General features: G+C 45.5%; 1 protein-coding gene across 4 annotated transcripts; it reads right to left on the reverse strand.

The window, feature by feature from the left end:
- Positions 1–1,057: 1,057 nt before the first annotated feature.
- Positions 1,058–16,351, reverse strand: LOC101286009 (peptidyl-prolyl cis-trans isomerase E). 4 transcript variants are annotated; one of them, XM_004266408.4, is made up of 10 exons: positions 16,289–16,351; positions 15,145–15,243; positions 13,345–13,388; positions 12,627–12,653; positions 11,073–11,154; positions 10,445–10,545; positions 8,103–8,226; positions 2,804–2,989; positions 1,618–1,760; positions 1,058–1,407 (listed from the first exon to the last, which is right to left on the reverse strand). In XM_004266408.4, exons 1-10 carry the CDS (start codon positions 16,317–16,319, stop codon positions 1,339–1,341), a joined length of 906 nt encoding a protein of 301 aa, XP_004266456.1. In that variant the 5' UTR covers positions 16,320–16,351; the 3' UTR covers positions 1,058–1,338. The 4 variants fall into 4 exon arrangements, with proteins under 4 accessions (XP_004266456.1, XP_033277944.1, XP_049551466.1 ...); XM_033422053.2 differs by having other exon boundaries at positions 16,297–16,326; XM_049695509.1 differs by lacking the exon at positions 16,289–16,351 and adding an exon at positions 15,779–15,793.
- Between the last annotated feature and the right edge of the window lie 1,026 nt (positions 16,352–17,377).

The raw sequence follows: 17,377 nt of genomic DNA on the forward strand, positions 1-17,377 counted from the left end.
GGGTGAGACCACTTGCCTCATCAGTGGTCAGCAAACTTTCTGCAAAGGTTCAGATAGTAAATATTTTAGGCTTTGGGATGGCATTGGTTAATTTTGTGTCTATAGCTAAGCCATGGTATCAACTTTTTAGCCAAACACCAGTCTGGATGTTTCTGTGAAGGTATTTTTCAGATGTGATTGACATTTACATCAGTAGACTTGGAGTAAAGCAGATGACCCCTCCATAACGGGGGTGGTCCTCATCCAACGAATTGAAGGCCTTAAGACAGAAAGACTGGAATCACCTGAGGAGGAATTCTGCCTCCAGACGGCCTTTGGACTCAAGCTTCAACATCAACTATTTCCTGGGGCTCCAGCCTGCTGGCCTGCCCTGCAGCTATCAGACTTCTCAGCCCGCACGACTGCAGAGCCAATTCCGTGAACTAAATCTCTTTCTCTATGAACATATACGCACACCCTACTGGTTCTGTTTCTCTGGGAACTCTAATACAGGGACCATACAGTATCTGTCACCAATTACTCAACTCTGTCACTGCAGTGAGCAAGCAGCCACAGACAATATGTAAACAAATGGGTGTGGCTGTGTTCCAATAAAACTTTATTCACAAAAACAGGCAGTGGGCTGGATTAGACCCAATGGTTTGCTGACCTCCTGTCTCCTGACAAATAGGTACAGTACCTGGCATGGAGAAGGCATTTTGAGTAATAAAATATCATTTAAAAAACCTGTAGAATGAAAGTGAGCAAATGAGCAAATGAATCACGGAGACTGAGCAGTACACCCACTGGCTACAAGACTGGCAGCACGATTTGGGAGTGGAGGCACTGTAGATAGGAACTTTTTCACTGTCTTTGATTCCCATGGTCTTGACAATGGTCTGACAAGGGTATCTGGCTTGAAGATACAGCACCCGACATCTCAGGGAATTGCCCGAGGGAAGAAAGAAAAGCCGTGGGGAAGACGCTATTTCCTACTCCTTCACCAACCTGTCTCAGGGGGCAGTTTAGCTTTAGATGCAACCTCTGACAACTCCCAGGAACTAGCTGGAGGCAGCAGTACAAAAAATAGAATTTATTTTACCAGAAGAAAACGTCTAGGATCCACACAGGTGGGCCCAGGAGAGGCCCTGGCCTGGAAAGGGCACGCACAGCCGTCCACAGTGGGGAGGGCAGCACCCTAGCCCACGGCCCCACTTGGGGAAGAGCCAGAGGCGGCCCAGGCCGTGCCTGCAGAGGAGCTGCCCCACGCTGACCCCAAGGAAGGGCCAGGACACAAAGCCCTGCTTGCTGCAAACGGGACACCTTGCCTGCCGGTTCCCCGGGCTGACAGCTGCCCTCTCACACGTACTCCCCACAGTCGGAGATGATGACCTTCTGCTTGGGTTTCCCGTCCTTGCTGCCCTGGGCCTTTGCAGGCAAAACAGAAGAGGAGGAATCAGGGGAGGGAGGGAGGGTGGAGAGGAAAGGGCAGCTCAGGATACCTGCCCCACCTCGCCCCCTGCCCCCTGCCCCCACCCCCTCCAGCAGCAGCAGCCGTGGCCTCTCTCTCCAGGCCCCGGAGCCCCCGCTCCTGCCCTCCCACATGGCTGTGCACCAGGGGCCCGGGCGGCTGCCCACCTCAATCTGCCGCAAGACATCCAGGCCTTCCGTGATCTCCCCAAATACCACGTGCTTGCCATCCAGCCAATCCGTCTTGTCACATGTCAGGAAGAACTGGGAACCGTTGGTGTTTGGGCCAGAGTTGGCCATGGAGAGCAGGCCTGGGGGAGAGAACGACCACATCGACCCCCTCCACCCTGCTCCCGGCCCTCAGGACGTCTGGTAGTAGAGGGAGGAGCGTAAATGCTGCTGGGAGGGGGAATGGAATGAAGACCAGGAACTGACTATTGGCAAGATGGAGGCTGCTAGCATCTTTGAGAAGAGTGGTTTCAGTGGACAGGTGGCACTAGAAGTCTGTCTAGAGGGTGACAGAGAGAATGGAAGGCAGGGAGTCTACATAACCTTTTCAAGAAGTTTTGCTTACAATGGGGACCAGAGGCATGGGTGATAGCTGAGGGGGTACATGAGTCAAAGATTTTTTTGAAAGATTGACGCGGCGCACTTTTGCTCTGATGGACTGATCTAGCAGAGCAGGGGAAATGCATTACACAAGGCTGCAGGGGCACATCCACAGAAGCCAGGTTCTGAAGTAGGGGAGAGGAGTAGGGGTCCAGGCCATGAGCAGAGGGAAGACAGCTCAGCCCCTGTACTTGGAGGGAAGTCAGAGCGGGCATGTGTGGACAGATGCAGGAGGCCAAGCATCAGCTGAGGCAGACGGTGACGTGGAGGCTTCGGGAATGAAGGAAGGGATGGAATTGTTATCTCTGACCAGGACTGAGTGTTAACTAGGGAGCTCTATCTAGTACGGCTGCCCAGGGCCTCCTGCAGAGCTTCGGTCATAAATTTCAGTACAGTTCTGTGTTTTTTCTAGCTGCTGGGGGACCAAGCACTGAAATTTTTTACTGAATGAGTCTGACAGAGCGAGGTGGGTAGTGGGGGTGAGGGAAGACAAGGGCTTACACTGGCCGACCACAGAATGTAAGCTAGGCCGACAGGGAGTGCGGACGTGGTGGGGGGACGGGCAGTACATGAATGGAAACAAGCTCACTCTGCTTAGCCAGGCCCAATGCCTCTCCTCTGTTCACTGGGTGGGTCCCCTCCAGACCCCCAACCTGTCAGCCAGAACCACAGCCCATCACTCCCCCCACACAGTCATCCTGCCCCAGCCCAGCCCACCTATCACCAGCCACTGATCGGGTCCCACCTGTTCCCGTGTGTTTGAGAATAAAGTTTTCATCGTCAAACTTCTTCCCGTAGATGGACTTGCCCCCAGTGCCATTGTGGTTGGTGAAATCGCCGCCCTGGCACATGAACTGGGGGATGATGCGGTGGAAGCTGCTGCCCTTGAAGCCAAAACCCTTCTCATGGGTGCACAGGCAGCGGAAATTCTCTAGCGCCGAGAAAGGAAAAGGTACCCGGGTTAAAAAACAAGCCAATGAAACCTCTAACTAGGCTCTGAAAAACTGTTGTATTTGTTTAATGTTCATATTTTCATTTCAAAATATGACATGCTCATTATAAACCTTTGAGATACTGACATCTTGAAGGACTAGAGGGGATTCTAGTTAAAGAAGGAGTGAACACATACATTCTAGCTCTGTTCCACACTAAACTGGCAGTAAAGCAATTTTTTAAAAGAAAAACCAAACAGGATCTTAGGAAAAAAACACAGGGGCAACTCTTTGTGACTCTGGATTTGGCAATGGTTTCTTAATTGTGATACCGAAAGTGTAGGTAACAAAAGAAAAAATAGGCAGATTAGACTTCATCAAAATGAAAACTTCTGTGCAACAAAGGACACTATCAACAAAGTAAAAAGGCAACTCAGGGAAAGGGAGAAAATATTTGCAAATCATTATCTCTTAAGCATTTAACATCCAGAATATATAATGAACTCCTACAACTCAACAACAAAAAGACAAACAACCCAGTAAATAAATAGGCAAAAGACTTGAATAGACATTCCTCCAAAGAAGATACACAAACGGCTCCTTCCCCTAAGCACATGAAAAAATGCTCCACATCATTAGTCATTAAGGAAATGCAAATCAAAATCACAATGAGATCCTACTTCACATCTAGTAGGATGGCTATAATAAACAGAAAACAAGTTTTGGTGAGGATGTGGAGAAATGAGAACCCTAATACGTTGCTGGTGGGAATGTAAAATGGTGCAGCCACTGTAGAAAACAGTTTGGCAGTTCCTCAAAAAGTCAAACTAGAATTACCATATGACACAGCATTTCCACTCTTAGGTAGGCACCCAAAACAATTGAAAACAGGGATTTAAACACATATTTGGGGACTTCCCTGGTGGCGCAGTGGTTAAGAATGCACCTGCCAATGCAGGGCACACGGGTTCGAGCCTTGGTCCGGGAAGATCCCACATGCCGCAGAACAACTAAACCCGTGCGCCACAACTACTGAGCCTGTGCTCTAGAGCCCACGAGCCACAACTACTGAGCCCACGTGCCACAACTACTGAAGCCCACAGCCTAGAGCCCATGCTCTGCAACAAGAGAAGCTACTGCAATGAGAAGCCCACGCGCCGCAATGAAGAGCAGCCCCCACTCGCTGCAACTAGAAAAAGCCCGCGCACAGCAACGAAGACCCAATGCAGCCAAAATAAATAAATAAATAAATTTATATTTAGAAAACACACACACATATTTGTACACAAACGTTCACAGCAGCATTATTCACAATAACCAGAAAGTGGAAACAACACTCAAGTGTCCATCAACACATGAATGGATAAACAAAATGTGGACTATCCAGACAATGGAATATTATTCAGTCACAAAAATGAACAAAACATGGATACACAGATGACCCTTGAAAACACGATGCTAAGTGAAATAAGCCAGACACAAAAGGACAACTACTGTAGGATTCCATTTATATGAAATGTCTAGAATAGCAAATTCTGAGAGACAGAAAATAGAATAAATGTTCCAGGGCAGAGGGGAGAGGAGAATGGGGAGTTGTTGTTTAATGGGTACTGAGTTTCCCTTTGGAGTGGTGAAAAAGTTTTGAAAATAGATAGTGGTGATAGTTGTACAACATTGTGAATGCAATTAATGCCAGTAAATTGTACACTTAAAAAATGGATAAAATGACCAAAAAAAAAAAAAAATAGGAGCAAGAGAAAAGACAACAGCAACAAAAATCTTTGAAACCTAGAAGACAAATAGATGAGCCATAACTGATATAGCAGACCTAACAAACCTGAAGCTTAAGCTGGTAAAGCCGAGAGCAATTCGATTTATGCTGTAGAAATGGCAAAAGCTCAGAGCCAAGAATGAAGATGGCTCTAAAAACAGTAAATGTGGTTGAAAGCCTGTTTAAAAAAGTAGCTAGCCCCCAGATCCTCTCCCTTCCCTGGCCCTGGCTGCCGGCTGGAGGTCTACCCTCTGGTATGTCAAAGCAGAGGGTCTATGCTCTGGGATGCACTACACATAGCTGAGGGTTGAGGTACCATAATGATAAACGGAGATCAAGTGAAGTTTATATACTGTTCCCAGCCCCCCCAACCATGATGGCAAAGAGCTGTAAACAGGACCACTAGCAAGAGACTAGAGTCTTCTCTGTGGACTCCGCTTTGTCCAAGAGACTACAACTCAGGAATACTGACCATCCAGGGTCCGAGAGAGAGAGAACCACCTTGCAGTGGAAGCCTCAGTCAGCAAGCCTTACCAATATCCAGGGAGTTTCCAAGCAGATTTTTAGGGCCCTAGTCTTAAAGGCATCTAATGTGAAAAGCAAAGACCAAAACAAGCAAACAGACCAATAACAAACAAAGCAAAACAAAATTTAAAAACTCAGAAAAAAGTAACCTGAAACATAAGCTGTATAGGAAAAAGAAGCTTTAGTAATCTCCCAAGATGAAATGGCAGTACATGCATGAAATAAGCACAGGATGCTATGAAAAAGGACATTTAGGAAGGTTCCAGAATGAGAGAAGAGAGAAATCAGAAAGGACAAATGCGAAGAAATAATCCAAGGAAATTTTCCCAAACCAAAAGATAGGACTGTCCTGATTGATTGGTGTGGTATGCGGAATAATGGCTCCCCAAAGATATCTATGTCCCAATCCCTGGAACATGAGACTATGTTATGCTGTACACAGCAAAAGTTACTTTGCAGATGTGATTAAGATTATGGACGTTGAGATGGGGAGAGTAGCCTAGATTATCCAGGTGGGCCTAATACAATCACAACCTTTCCCATCTATAGTCAGAAAGAGAGTTAGAAGTGGATGGAAGAGGAGGCAGGAGAGAATAGAAACATGAGAGGGACTGGATCTACCACTGTTGGCTGCGATGATAGAAGAAGGGGACCACAAGCCTCTAGAAGCTGGGAACAGCCCTCAGCTGGCAGCCCACACGGAAATGGGTACCTCAGTCTACAGATACAGGAAATTGAATTCTGCCAACAACCTCACTGTCTCTGGAAACAGATCCATCCACCCCTAGAGCTTCCTGTAAGGAACGCAGCAACCCAGCCATCATCTTCATTTTAGCCTGCTGAGACCTGTGTTGGCCTTCTGGCCTTCATAACAGTTAAGATAATAAATTTATGTTCTTGTAAGCTGCTAAGTCTGTGATAATTTGTTACAGCAGGAAGAGAAAACTAACATAATAGGGCCCACTGAATATCCAGCATGACGAATGGAAGGAGATCTACTCCAAAGGCACACTGTTTCAGAACACAGGACAAAGAGACACTCCAAGCCTCCAGACCAGTGTTATCTAACAGCTATTAAGCATTTGGACAGTGTAACTGAGGAAGTGAATTTTAATTTTATTTAACTTGAATTAACTTAAACTTAAATAGTCACATGTGGCTAGTGGCTACCATACTGAACAGCTGAGCTCTAGGCAGAAAATTTTAAAAAGGTTTTGTATAAAGGACCAAGAATCAGAATATTAGACTTCTCTACAATTTTACAACCAAACCATCAAGTGGGAAAGTAGATATTTTCACACATCAGTCTCAAAAAACTTACCCTCCAAGCTCTTTTCTCCAGAAGCTACAGAAGTATGTCTTCTACCGAAACAAGAGAATAGACCAAAAAAGACAACAGAGGTTCCAACATAAGCGAAAATAGGAGATCCCATGACAATAGCTATGCAGTGGTGTCTGGAAAGCAACTGGTCCAGGCCAGAGGAGGTCAGAAGGCTCCAAGGAGGAACAGTGAAATTGACAGAATATCTGATGTATTTGAACATGATGAGAGATTTATAGAATCAGGAGAATTTCGGAGAGACTCAGGAATATATGCACAGAAGACTAAGCAAATGTGAAAACAAGACAATTATGAATTCCAGGGAAAACAAAGTGCTATGTATGAAAGGAAGTTATCACAGTATGATGCTTACATAGTTAGAATAATCTATGACCTAAACAAAATTATGGTAACAATGTAAGGAGGATGAAGGATCAGGGAAGGTGATTTAGAAAGCTAATTCCTTATCTTCTGAAGTGGGAAGCCAATAGATGTCTAAAATGAAAAAAAACCAGAAAGTAGCAACATAAATCTGTTATCTACCAACATGGAGGTAAAAAACCAAAAGAATCAGCTAAGAGGGGAAATTGCCTGCCTCTGAGAAGCAGCAAAGTGGGGGATGGGGCAGGATGGGAGGACAACATGGGGGCATTGCTGTTTTTCAAAACAAGCTTTGTGGAATTAACATTCTAAACTCTATGTCTATATAATAAAATTTAGATTAAAAGAAGAATAAATAGAAGTCAATATTTAGCAAATGAAAAATACTCAAGAAACTGTTAGTTAACAGTAGTTACTTCTGGAGAGTAGGACTAGATGTGGAGAAGAAAGAAAGACTTAGGTTTTCAATTCATTGCCTTCAGTATTGTTGGAATATACTTATGTGTGTATACTTTTTTTTAAAACCATGAATACACATTTACTTATATTAAATAAAAAACTATTATTAAAAAGTAGTAAACCAGGGACTTCCCTGGTGGCACAGTGGTTAAGAATCCACCTGCCAACGCAGGGGACATGGTTTCGAGCCCTGGTCTGGGAAGATCTCACATGCTGTGCAGCAACTAAGCCCGTGAGCCACAACTACCGAGCCCACGTGCCACAACTACTGAAGCCCACGTGCCTAGAGCCCGTGCTCCGCAATAAGAGAAGCCACTGCAATGAGAAGCCCAGGCACCGCAATGAAGAGTAGCCCCCGCTCGCCGCAACTACAGAAAGCCAGTGTGCAGGAATGAAGACCCAATGCAGCCAAAAATAAATAAATTAATAAATTAAATAAATTTATATTAAAAAAAAGTAGTAAACCAGCACTTCTAAAGCTTCAAAAATGCCTGCTCTGACTCATCTGTTAATAGATCCCAGGATCTGAGATGCCGCAAATCAACTCAGGTCAGAAACAACGTCAAGGACACAAGAACTAAGGCACTGAGAACCTTGGAAAGGCTCACTGCTCAGCTCCCAGCTTCCCGGCCACCCTGACCGGAGTCCTGCTCACCTGCTGTCATGGGAACGATGTCTGAACGTAGGAGCATCTGGATGCGGCCGGCTGGCTTGTTCCCAATCTTGATGTCCATGTACACCTGAGGGTTTGACCGGGCCTTTTTTACAGCGGGCTCTCCCTAGACGCAGGAGAAATGGCCAGGTTAGAGAGAACAGCCTGACTCCCCGACTAGGAGAGCGAGTGTTCTTCTGAAGACACCCCAGAACCCACTGCAGCGAGCGGGCTGAGCAAGGCACCGACAGGAAAGGCCTTGGGCCCTGATGGGGCTGCAGAAGGCGGAGGCCGTGGCCATGGCCCCCAGCCGGACACCCAGTGACAGGAGACCTCAGCACCGTCTACCCGGAGCCCCACCCCTCAGGCATTTTATCTCATCTCACTCCCTCAGACACGTCAGCTCGCTTCGCCTTCACTCTCCCCTGCAGTCACAGAACATTGCTTTTCTGGCCCAAAACACACAACTCTCAACAACTTCAACTTCCAGTTCAAGCCCACCCACCTTAGTCAGTTAAACGGACCCACTTCTGCAACACCACCCGCTTCGTCTATGCTTAGCCCTGCATATCCACAGGCTGGCTGCAGTGGAAGCAAGGAGGGCCTAAGTGACCTTGCTTTATACTCCAAGTAGACAAGGCTGGACAGAGGAGATATTTATTACAGCTGTCACATTTGCTCCAAAGAGAAAACTCAAGTGTTCTTGTTTGTGCTTCAGTTTAACAAACTCACTGAGGCATCACGCTGGGCACTGAGGACACTGTGACTATTATTTGCTGTTAACAACAGCAGTAGCATAGTTGTAACAGCAAATACTCACATAGCACTTGCCATGTACAGGGTACTATTCTGAACGTTTTAGGTAATCAGCTCATTTAATCTTTACAACCACCTGTGAGATCAGTGCTACCATCATTCCCATTTCATAGATGGGGAAACTGAGGTACAATGAAGTTCAGTAACTTGCCCAAGGTCACAGAGGTGCTAAATGGTGAGGCTGGAATTCACACCTAAGCCCCCCCACCCCCCAACCAAGTCCATGTTCTTAATCACATTACCCCACCTCACATTCCACATTTTTATTAACAAGGCCTTTATTAATACGAGGCCCCTATCCTCACAGAATTTACTGACTAGAAAGGGAAAGGCAATAAGCACTTGCGTAGTCTTTACAAAAGCAAAGACATACAGGGAAATACAAAGACTGGTTTTACCAAGAGTGTAAAGTGGGGACTACAAGGTGAGAGGTGGGCAGGGTCAAGGCTGGGAGAGTTCCCCCGCGACTTTATCTCACGGGACAGGTGATGGGCAGCCACTGAAAAGTTCTCAGCAGAGAGTCAGATGATCCATGGTATGCTTTAAAAAGATCATTCTAGCTGCCTTTATAAAAGATGGGAGGAGAGCAAGACTGCAGCCAGAAGCCTAGTTAGGAAGCTATTGCAATTATCCAAATGAGATGAGAAGTTACATTGGGACGATGGAGTAATCAGGGGAGGATGGATTCAAGGAAGATTTAAGAGAAAAACTTGGCAGAATACGATGTTCTGGCTCTATTTTAAAGAGGGGTCCAGAGTGACCTAGGGTTACTCCACTGACTGAGGGCCATTTATGTGCTCTGCTTTGCATCTGGATTTCTGGCTTGGGTCAATGTGGATGGATGGTGGCAAGGTGGTGAGTTTGAGAACACAGGAAGAACGGGATTAGAGAAGGGAGGGTGAGACTTGCAGCAGAAACATCTGAAGCTCAGGACTAGAAACAGAGGCCAGGAAAGTCAACAGCACAGGAGAGGCTGTGCAAAATCAGAGTGACTGCCACTGTTCTGGCAGAGAGGGGAGAGGGCTGCTGTGAGTCAAGAAATTCAGAAGAACAACGTTTAGAAGAAGGGGAGAGGCAGCCTGAGAGGCAATGGTTAGAGAGGCATGCGGAGAATCAGGAGGAAGTGCCAAGGCGGGTTGTCTGGAAGGGAGAACCTCAAACCTGTGCCCAGGCTGCCGGGAAGGTACCCCCACCCAGCCCTGCGTCCCCTGCGTCAGGACAGGAAGCTCCAGTGACGGGGGGGGGACTGATGAGGAGGGCTGCAGTGGTGCGCTCACCACCCCTCCCCACCTCAGGCTTCCTCATCAGCGGCAATCACAGAACAGAACCCGGGCAGAGCTGAGAAGCTCCACACGCAGACCACAAGGACAAGAGGCCTAAAGCTTCCCTTTAGTTCACTCATTAGCACCTCCACCAAAACACTAAAAGCTCATTTTTCATTCTCTCTGCTTTTGTATATATGTTTGCAAATTTCCATAAAAACCTAAGAAACGAAGTCTCCTGTGGGAAGTGCCAGCCTTCAGTCTCACCTCCTGGGCTTCCACTTTGGGAGGCTCTGACCCTTCTTCCTCTTTATTTTCCTCAAGAGTCTTCCCAGAAAACTTCTTCAACCAGTCGTCATCGGACCAAACTGAAAGGAAAGAGGCAGGCAAATGAGAACAAATTCAATCTATCAGCCAGCTGCTAAGTAGCTGCTCTGGTCAGCAAAGCAGAACATGCTCTGTGGCCCTCTCGGCCAGAGGACTCCACTTTGGGAACTCCCACGGTAAGGAAAGTTCCCACCTTTCAGGGACTGCCAGCCCTGAAGCCCGGCTCTTAGCAGGACTAAGTGAAAAAGCTATGCCCCAGGGAAAGGTGCAGCCTTTGCCAGTCCCAGCCCTTGACGGAATCTGCCAGGAGTGTTCAGAAAATGGGGACACGTAAGAGATCAGGCTGCGTTTCTCTCATAAAGCAAACAATTACCCTGGCTTGGCTGAGAAGCTCAAACTCTTTTTATTTCCCCACAAAGGTGGTGCATGTCCTTCGCCAATGTAAACCATGCTCTACTCCTGTCCACCAGAGTAGCATTCAGCTCCCACTTCCAAGAAAATCGGGACAGAAAGGCAACCAAGGCCAAACTGGAGGATGTGATGGGGAATCTGTATTGCTCCCACTCACCTGGTCTGGAAGAGCCTTCCTTAATCCTCATGGGTTTTGCCAAATTGACACGAATTGTCCGTCCAAAGAGCTCAGACTCATTCTGAAAAGATTGAAAATCCAGCTGCTTAAACTCTGTTAGGTTAAAACAAAGTCAGACAGCTTTCCATTTCCTTCTGAAAAATCTGAGACAAGCTCATGACTTGTTCTCCCTTAACCCCTGAGCCCCTAGCACCCAAGTTATGCACCTACTGCAAAGCAGCCTGTAGGATGCAGGGAATTTCCTCCCTGGAGCCATCACATATCTCCTTTCTTTCTTTTCTTTCTTTTTTTTTTTTAAAGTTGAAGCATAGTTGATTTACAATGTTTCAGGTGTACAGCAAAGTGATTCAGTTATACTTTACATACATATGTGTGTGTGTATATATACACACATATATACACACACACACACACACACATATATATACATGTATATATATTCTTTTTCAGACTTCTTTTCCATTGTAGGTTATTATAAGATATTGAATATGGTTCCTTGTGTTATATAGTAGGTCCTTGTTGTACATCTATTTTATATATAGTAGCATGTATCTGACCTTTCTTTCAATACCACCAACGACCTGTGCTTCCAAAGGTGACTCTGGGTTCAGAGCACTCTGAAATTACAAGGATAAATGCAGTTTCCAAGTACCCGAGTTCACCTTCAAAAGTCAAGATCAGCTTTAAGTGGTGAGAAATGATCTCTCTCTCTCTCTGAGAGCTGAGGAATATGATTGGTGAATGGGAAACAGAGAACAGGAATAGAGGAAAACCTTATTATCCTAAGATAACTGGTACCAGGAAAGGTCACTTAATGTGAATTCACTTAAGGCAATGAAGAAAATTTCATGGTAAAAAGTGAAGGGAAAAAAGATTGATTGGGAATTTACTGTGATGAAACTAAAAATAATGAAAATAAATTTCTTCTAGTTAAAATTCAGGTTTAATTCGATTTATGTGCTAATTTATAGGACAAAGATGTAATGGATGCTGATTAATCTGTAGTATTTTTCCAACAAAATACTATCAAAATATCAGTATGATATTTTTGCATTTCTTATCTGCTGTGAAAATCATAAGCATCTTGAAGAGGGAATACATACTCAAGAGCTACATCATTTTCCCCAAGGAGCTCTCCAGGCTATTCCAATCACTTGCATCAGTAGCATAACCTATCTTTATTCTTGTCGAATTTCTCTTCTCAATTGTTAACTGGTCTAACACTTCATGAAATCCTGCCTCTTTTGTAAAATATGCAATTTCATTGTGCAATCAATTTGCATTGTGTTTGCAATTTCCTATCCTAGACTCGGGCAGCCAGTGAGAGACTGGTCAACAAGGATGGTTAGCATTTACATTATTATCAAATTGATCAAAAGAGATCAATTCACAGTGAATATTTTCATATGATGATAATCTGTACTTCCCCATGCAACCTTGTAACTTTGGAGGTTCAGCAAACTCATGTATGAGTAAGTGCCCTCTGTACCACCAAAAAGCAACTTCTGTAAGAAGGAGGATTCCTAGCCATACCATGTTGTCGATAGCTGCTGCAGCATCCTGCCAAGGAAAGACAAGGGACAAGTTTAGGCTTGCAATATATGTGGAACCTAGAAAATGGTACAGATGAACCGGTTTGCAGGGCAGAAATTGAGACACAGAAGTAGAGAAAAAAATGTATGGACACCAAGGGGGGAAGCGGCGGGGTGGTGGTGGTGGTGGTGGGATGAATTGGGAGATTGGGATGGACATGTATACACTGATGTGTATAAAATGGATGACTAATAAGAACCTGCTGTATAGAAAATAGTAATAATAATTTATTTAAAAAAAAAGTTTAGGCTTGCAGTCAAGTGCTTCTTGTAGTGTCTAAACATACTCAGTAGCCAAAAAAAAAAAAAACCCAACCTCACAGGAAAAGGTCTATTTATACTCCTTGCCCAGGTTGTATGTGTCTAACAAAGTGCACTTCCTGGGTGACTTCAGCTATTGGCTATTTAGTGGAAGACAAAGAAATAATCACCAGTGCCACAAGAGCTCTGCAGAGCAAGAGGTGCAGGACCTGTCTGCGAAGTTAACCACAGCCTACAGTTTGATTAAGTAAGGGAAACCTTCCTTCAAATAGCACTTCTTATCTCTCTGGAAGCATCAGCACCCCAAAACCCAACCAAATGGAGAATAGCTCCCTTTGTAATCAGTAACAATAATAACACAAGCCAAAGACGTAACATAGGTAACAGAATTTTCTCACCTCTGCCAACTCAAATTCAACAAAAGCAAATCCTCTGTGCTTTTCTGAAAAAAGGCAAACAAAGCCAAGCAATTATCATGTGGGGCAATGGGAGGAAGCAGGTGGTCACAAGGAAAGTGAAGTCACTTGCATGCCTTATCCATTCATTCGAAATTCTACACAATCACTATTTAGGAAGAAGGAATCTTATTCTTTGATTCTTTCTAGTTTAAATAACATTTCAAGCAATATTAAACTGTTCTGTAGTGAACATAGCTGAATAATCAACTATAGTTTTAATCTCTAAAAGCAGCATTCAATTCTTTTACCAAAGCCAAATTAAAACCTTAACCTTTGCATGCAGGAGCTAGAAAAATGAAGTCATTTAACCTATCAATTATTCATTCCAAGCATACATTTTGAACATCAACTGTGCATAAAGCATGAATCCTAAAACCTGGGTAAGGACACTGTCTTTATCCTCAGCAAAACACTAATCTAAGTAGAAAGGCCAAGTGCACAACAGCACTAGTTTAATTAACCAATTAACCTTAGAGAGTCAATATAACCTTATCATTTTTATAACATATAAAGATCCCAGGGAGGTTAAAATTATATGCAAGGTTGATGACAGAGCTGAAACACACAACTCGACTCGGGACTCAGTAGAGCATAGGTTGCTAAAACCTCAAAACACATCTTAGGACTTAATGAAGCTCACGTTCTTTTGTCTTGGTCCAGAAAGAATTCAGTGAGAAGCAAAGTGACAGGCAAGAAGTGACTTATTAGTATAGGACGCTTGTGAGAGATACAAGGGGGCAGGAAAGGAGAGTGCCCCACAGAGAACTCAGTGGGCTACATACAGTTTTATAATTAAAGGAAAAGTGGGGAGGGGGAGAAGACCACTTTCTTCCTCATTCTTCGAGTCTTCCATAATCAACTCCTCCTACAGGTTGGGCAAGGGAGTTTTTGACCCTATCTGGTCCAACCTGGACTGTCATGGCGCTATGGAAATGAGCAAAAAGGTGGTAATATACACTAAAATATGGTAAATCACCTCAGGTTTCAGCATAATGTCACCTTTCCCCTATGTTTTTGTTTTTAGTGTGTGCAGAGAAGCATGTCCTAGGGATCATTAACTTACTGACCTCAACCAGCAGGATGCAGGCATCACTGACTTGATGTATAATTTTGTTGTTAAGCAAGCCTGCTTGGTTTCACGAGTTAAGCAAGCCTGCTTTCTTGAGTGATCATTAACTTACAGGAGTCTGCCAAAGTTCCCTCTCTATCTATGATCCCCTAGTGGGATTTCTAAACTAGCTGTGTACTCTATCCCTATCAGAGCTGGGCCTAAAACTCCAATCTTAAAAATGACAACAAAGGTTAAAATAGAAAACTGAACTACAAATGTGATACTAATTGATGGAAAGGTTACCCCCAGGTACACAGAGGCTAAGGCCCCACTGTTGAAGCTGGGCTTTCCTGCTACCCTGTTTAATAGCACAGCCGCCAAGAAGGGAGCAGGTGCGGTAGAGTGCCTGGCAGGTAGTTCAAAACAACAGATCTCCACGTAGCTCAAAACCTATCTTCCTACTGGCTAACTGAAAAGTTTGTCTTTGCTCAAACGCAACAGATGGGACTCTCTGCAAAGCGTGTTACAGCTCACAATCACAAGCCTCAGAACAGTCCTTCTGCACCAAGACCACTGTCATGCTGCCCAATGCATATTTAGAATGCACTGCGATGTGACTTAAAAAAATTTTTTTAAGTTCTTTTCCTTGCAGGAGGATTCTGAGCAGGCGAGACACTAAAAAGACTTACCTGTTTCATAATCCAGAGGAATCTGGATATCTGTGATGTCTCCAAAAGGGATAAAAGCAGCATGAAGAACTTTGTCATCCACCTCCTCTGCAAGTCCACCTGCAAAGAAGCCAAGGGCCTTCTGAGACACTGTCCTCTATTCTCTCAAGACCCCGCCCATCTTGAGAAGTCCCTGCTGTAAAGTTAGCATGCTACCACCAAGGGGAGGGGTCTTTCCATCCAGTCCTTTGGGTTCATAAACATCCCTCTCATATGCTCCCTCACACCTACTTATGATGCACACCCCTCTCTTCACCCTTCTTTCAGACCCTCATCTAGCCCCAGGATTACTGCAATAGCTTCATAACTGACCTTCCTCTCCTCCACAAAGCCAACTAGAAAGATCCCGGGAATGTGCAGATTTTAACCCATCACTTCCCTGGTTAAACTACTTCAAAGGTTTCCCACTGTCCTAAGGATAAAGTATAAACTTAGCAGTATACGCAAGGCTCTTCATAAGCCCCTGCCCACCTCTTCAGCCTCTTTCCCTTTGATTCCCCGCAAAATGATACACTTGCCTCCAAGTGTCAGGCTATTTTACACCTTTGGGATTTTGCTCCCTTTCAGTAAACACACTTGCTTCTACTTCGGCTACCTGGCTAACTCCGGCTCATCTGCGGCGTCACCGCATCCTCAAAGGTTGCTCTCACCTCTCCAGATGGAGGGGTCACTTCTCCCCGCACCCAGGCCCATATCACCAGTGTCCGTCCCCACCAAAGCGCTCATCAAACTGTGCTACTGAGGTTATTCCCATTTTTAGCCGGCTAGTCTGGGAACTCTTGCTTAGGGCAACAGCGGGGGCTGAGCCCTCACTGCTGTGAACATAAAGTGAATGGGCGCGAGGATTCAGAGGTCCCTAATATTCCTCCACCACTGCCCCAGGCCCAGGAGGTGAAGAGATTCCTGTCAGAGCTTGGCGGACTTGGAAGAGCTGCAAAGATCGTTACGTCTCAGGCTCACACGCTGAGGCCAAGCAAAACTGCCGAAGATACGGCCTAGACAGCTGCTCGCCGCCCTCCGCGCCCGGAGACCTGTCCAGCTCCACACCACGACCCACTAGCTGCCCGGTTCCCCCAGACTCCACCCAGAGCCCGCGCCTGCTCACCCACGTACAGCACTCGCTTGGTAGTAGCCATCTTGCTCCCGCACTCTTCCGCCGGAAGCCTACGCTCAGCCCGCCCCCTTTTCCAAGGCCCCGCCCCCGGGTACCGCTCTCGCAGACCCCGCCCACTCCCGCTTAGGCCCAGCCCGCCTCCGGCTCCCTTTGAGCGGCGGGCGCTGTACAGGTGTATCTCGGTGGGTGAACGGCGCTGCCCGCGTTCCGTGGTGCTGAAAACAATCCTGTGAGGAGTCAGCCGGTGTCCGCAAGTAATAAACTACCAACAAACTACGGTCCGCGGGCCATCCTGCCCGTCTGTTTTTGGACAACCCGGGAGCTACAAATGATTTTTACATTTTTAAAGAGCTGGGGAAAAAAAGATAAGAAAAAGAAACGAAACAAGAATAATATTTCGTGACATGTGAAAATTATATGTAATTCAATTTTCATTAAAAAAATTCCAAAAAAATTTTATTGTAATCCAGTCTTGCTCATTCCTTTTAGTATTGATCTGTGGGTGCTTTCAGGATGCAAGGGCAAACCCAGGGCCTACAGAGCTTGAAATATTTACCATCTGGCTCTTTGGGAAAAGCGTTTGCTGACTCTTGGAATAAATCAGCTAATACATAAATCATTGATTGACTTAAGTGGTACAAAGTAATGGGGCCACTTATTTTAGATACAGCAGTTGGTTAAGACCTCCCTGAGGCCACATTTAAGCTGAAACCTGGAGGAAGAGGAGCCAGAGAGAGGATGGAGCAGGGAAAAGGGTTTCAGGGAGAGGAGACAACTTCTGTGGATTAAATGAACTGAAAGGCTAGGTGTGGGAGCTGGGGAGGGGAAGGGCATGAAACATCAGGCAGGAAAGGTGGGCAGGGGCTGCTTGATGCAGGGCCCTGTGAACCACGTGGAGGATTTGGGGGCTTTGAGAAGCTACTGAAGGTTGTGATAGGGAGTTACATTCTCACATTTATGTTTGAAAACAATGCTCTGGGGCACTTCCCTTGTGGTCCAGTGGTTAAGAATTCAACTTCCAATGCAGGGGACACAGCTTCGAACAAAGAGCCTGCGCCGCAACACAGAGCCTGTGTGCCA

The sequence above is a fragment of the Orcinus orca genome, chromosome 1 (genome assembly GCF_937001465.1).
Source record: "Orcinus orca chromosome 1, mOrcOrc1.1, whole genome shotgun sequence".
NCBI classification, from domain to species: Eukaryota; Metazoa; Chordata; class Mammalia; order Artiodactyla; family Delphinidae; genus Orcinus; species Orcinus orca.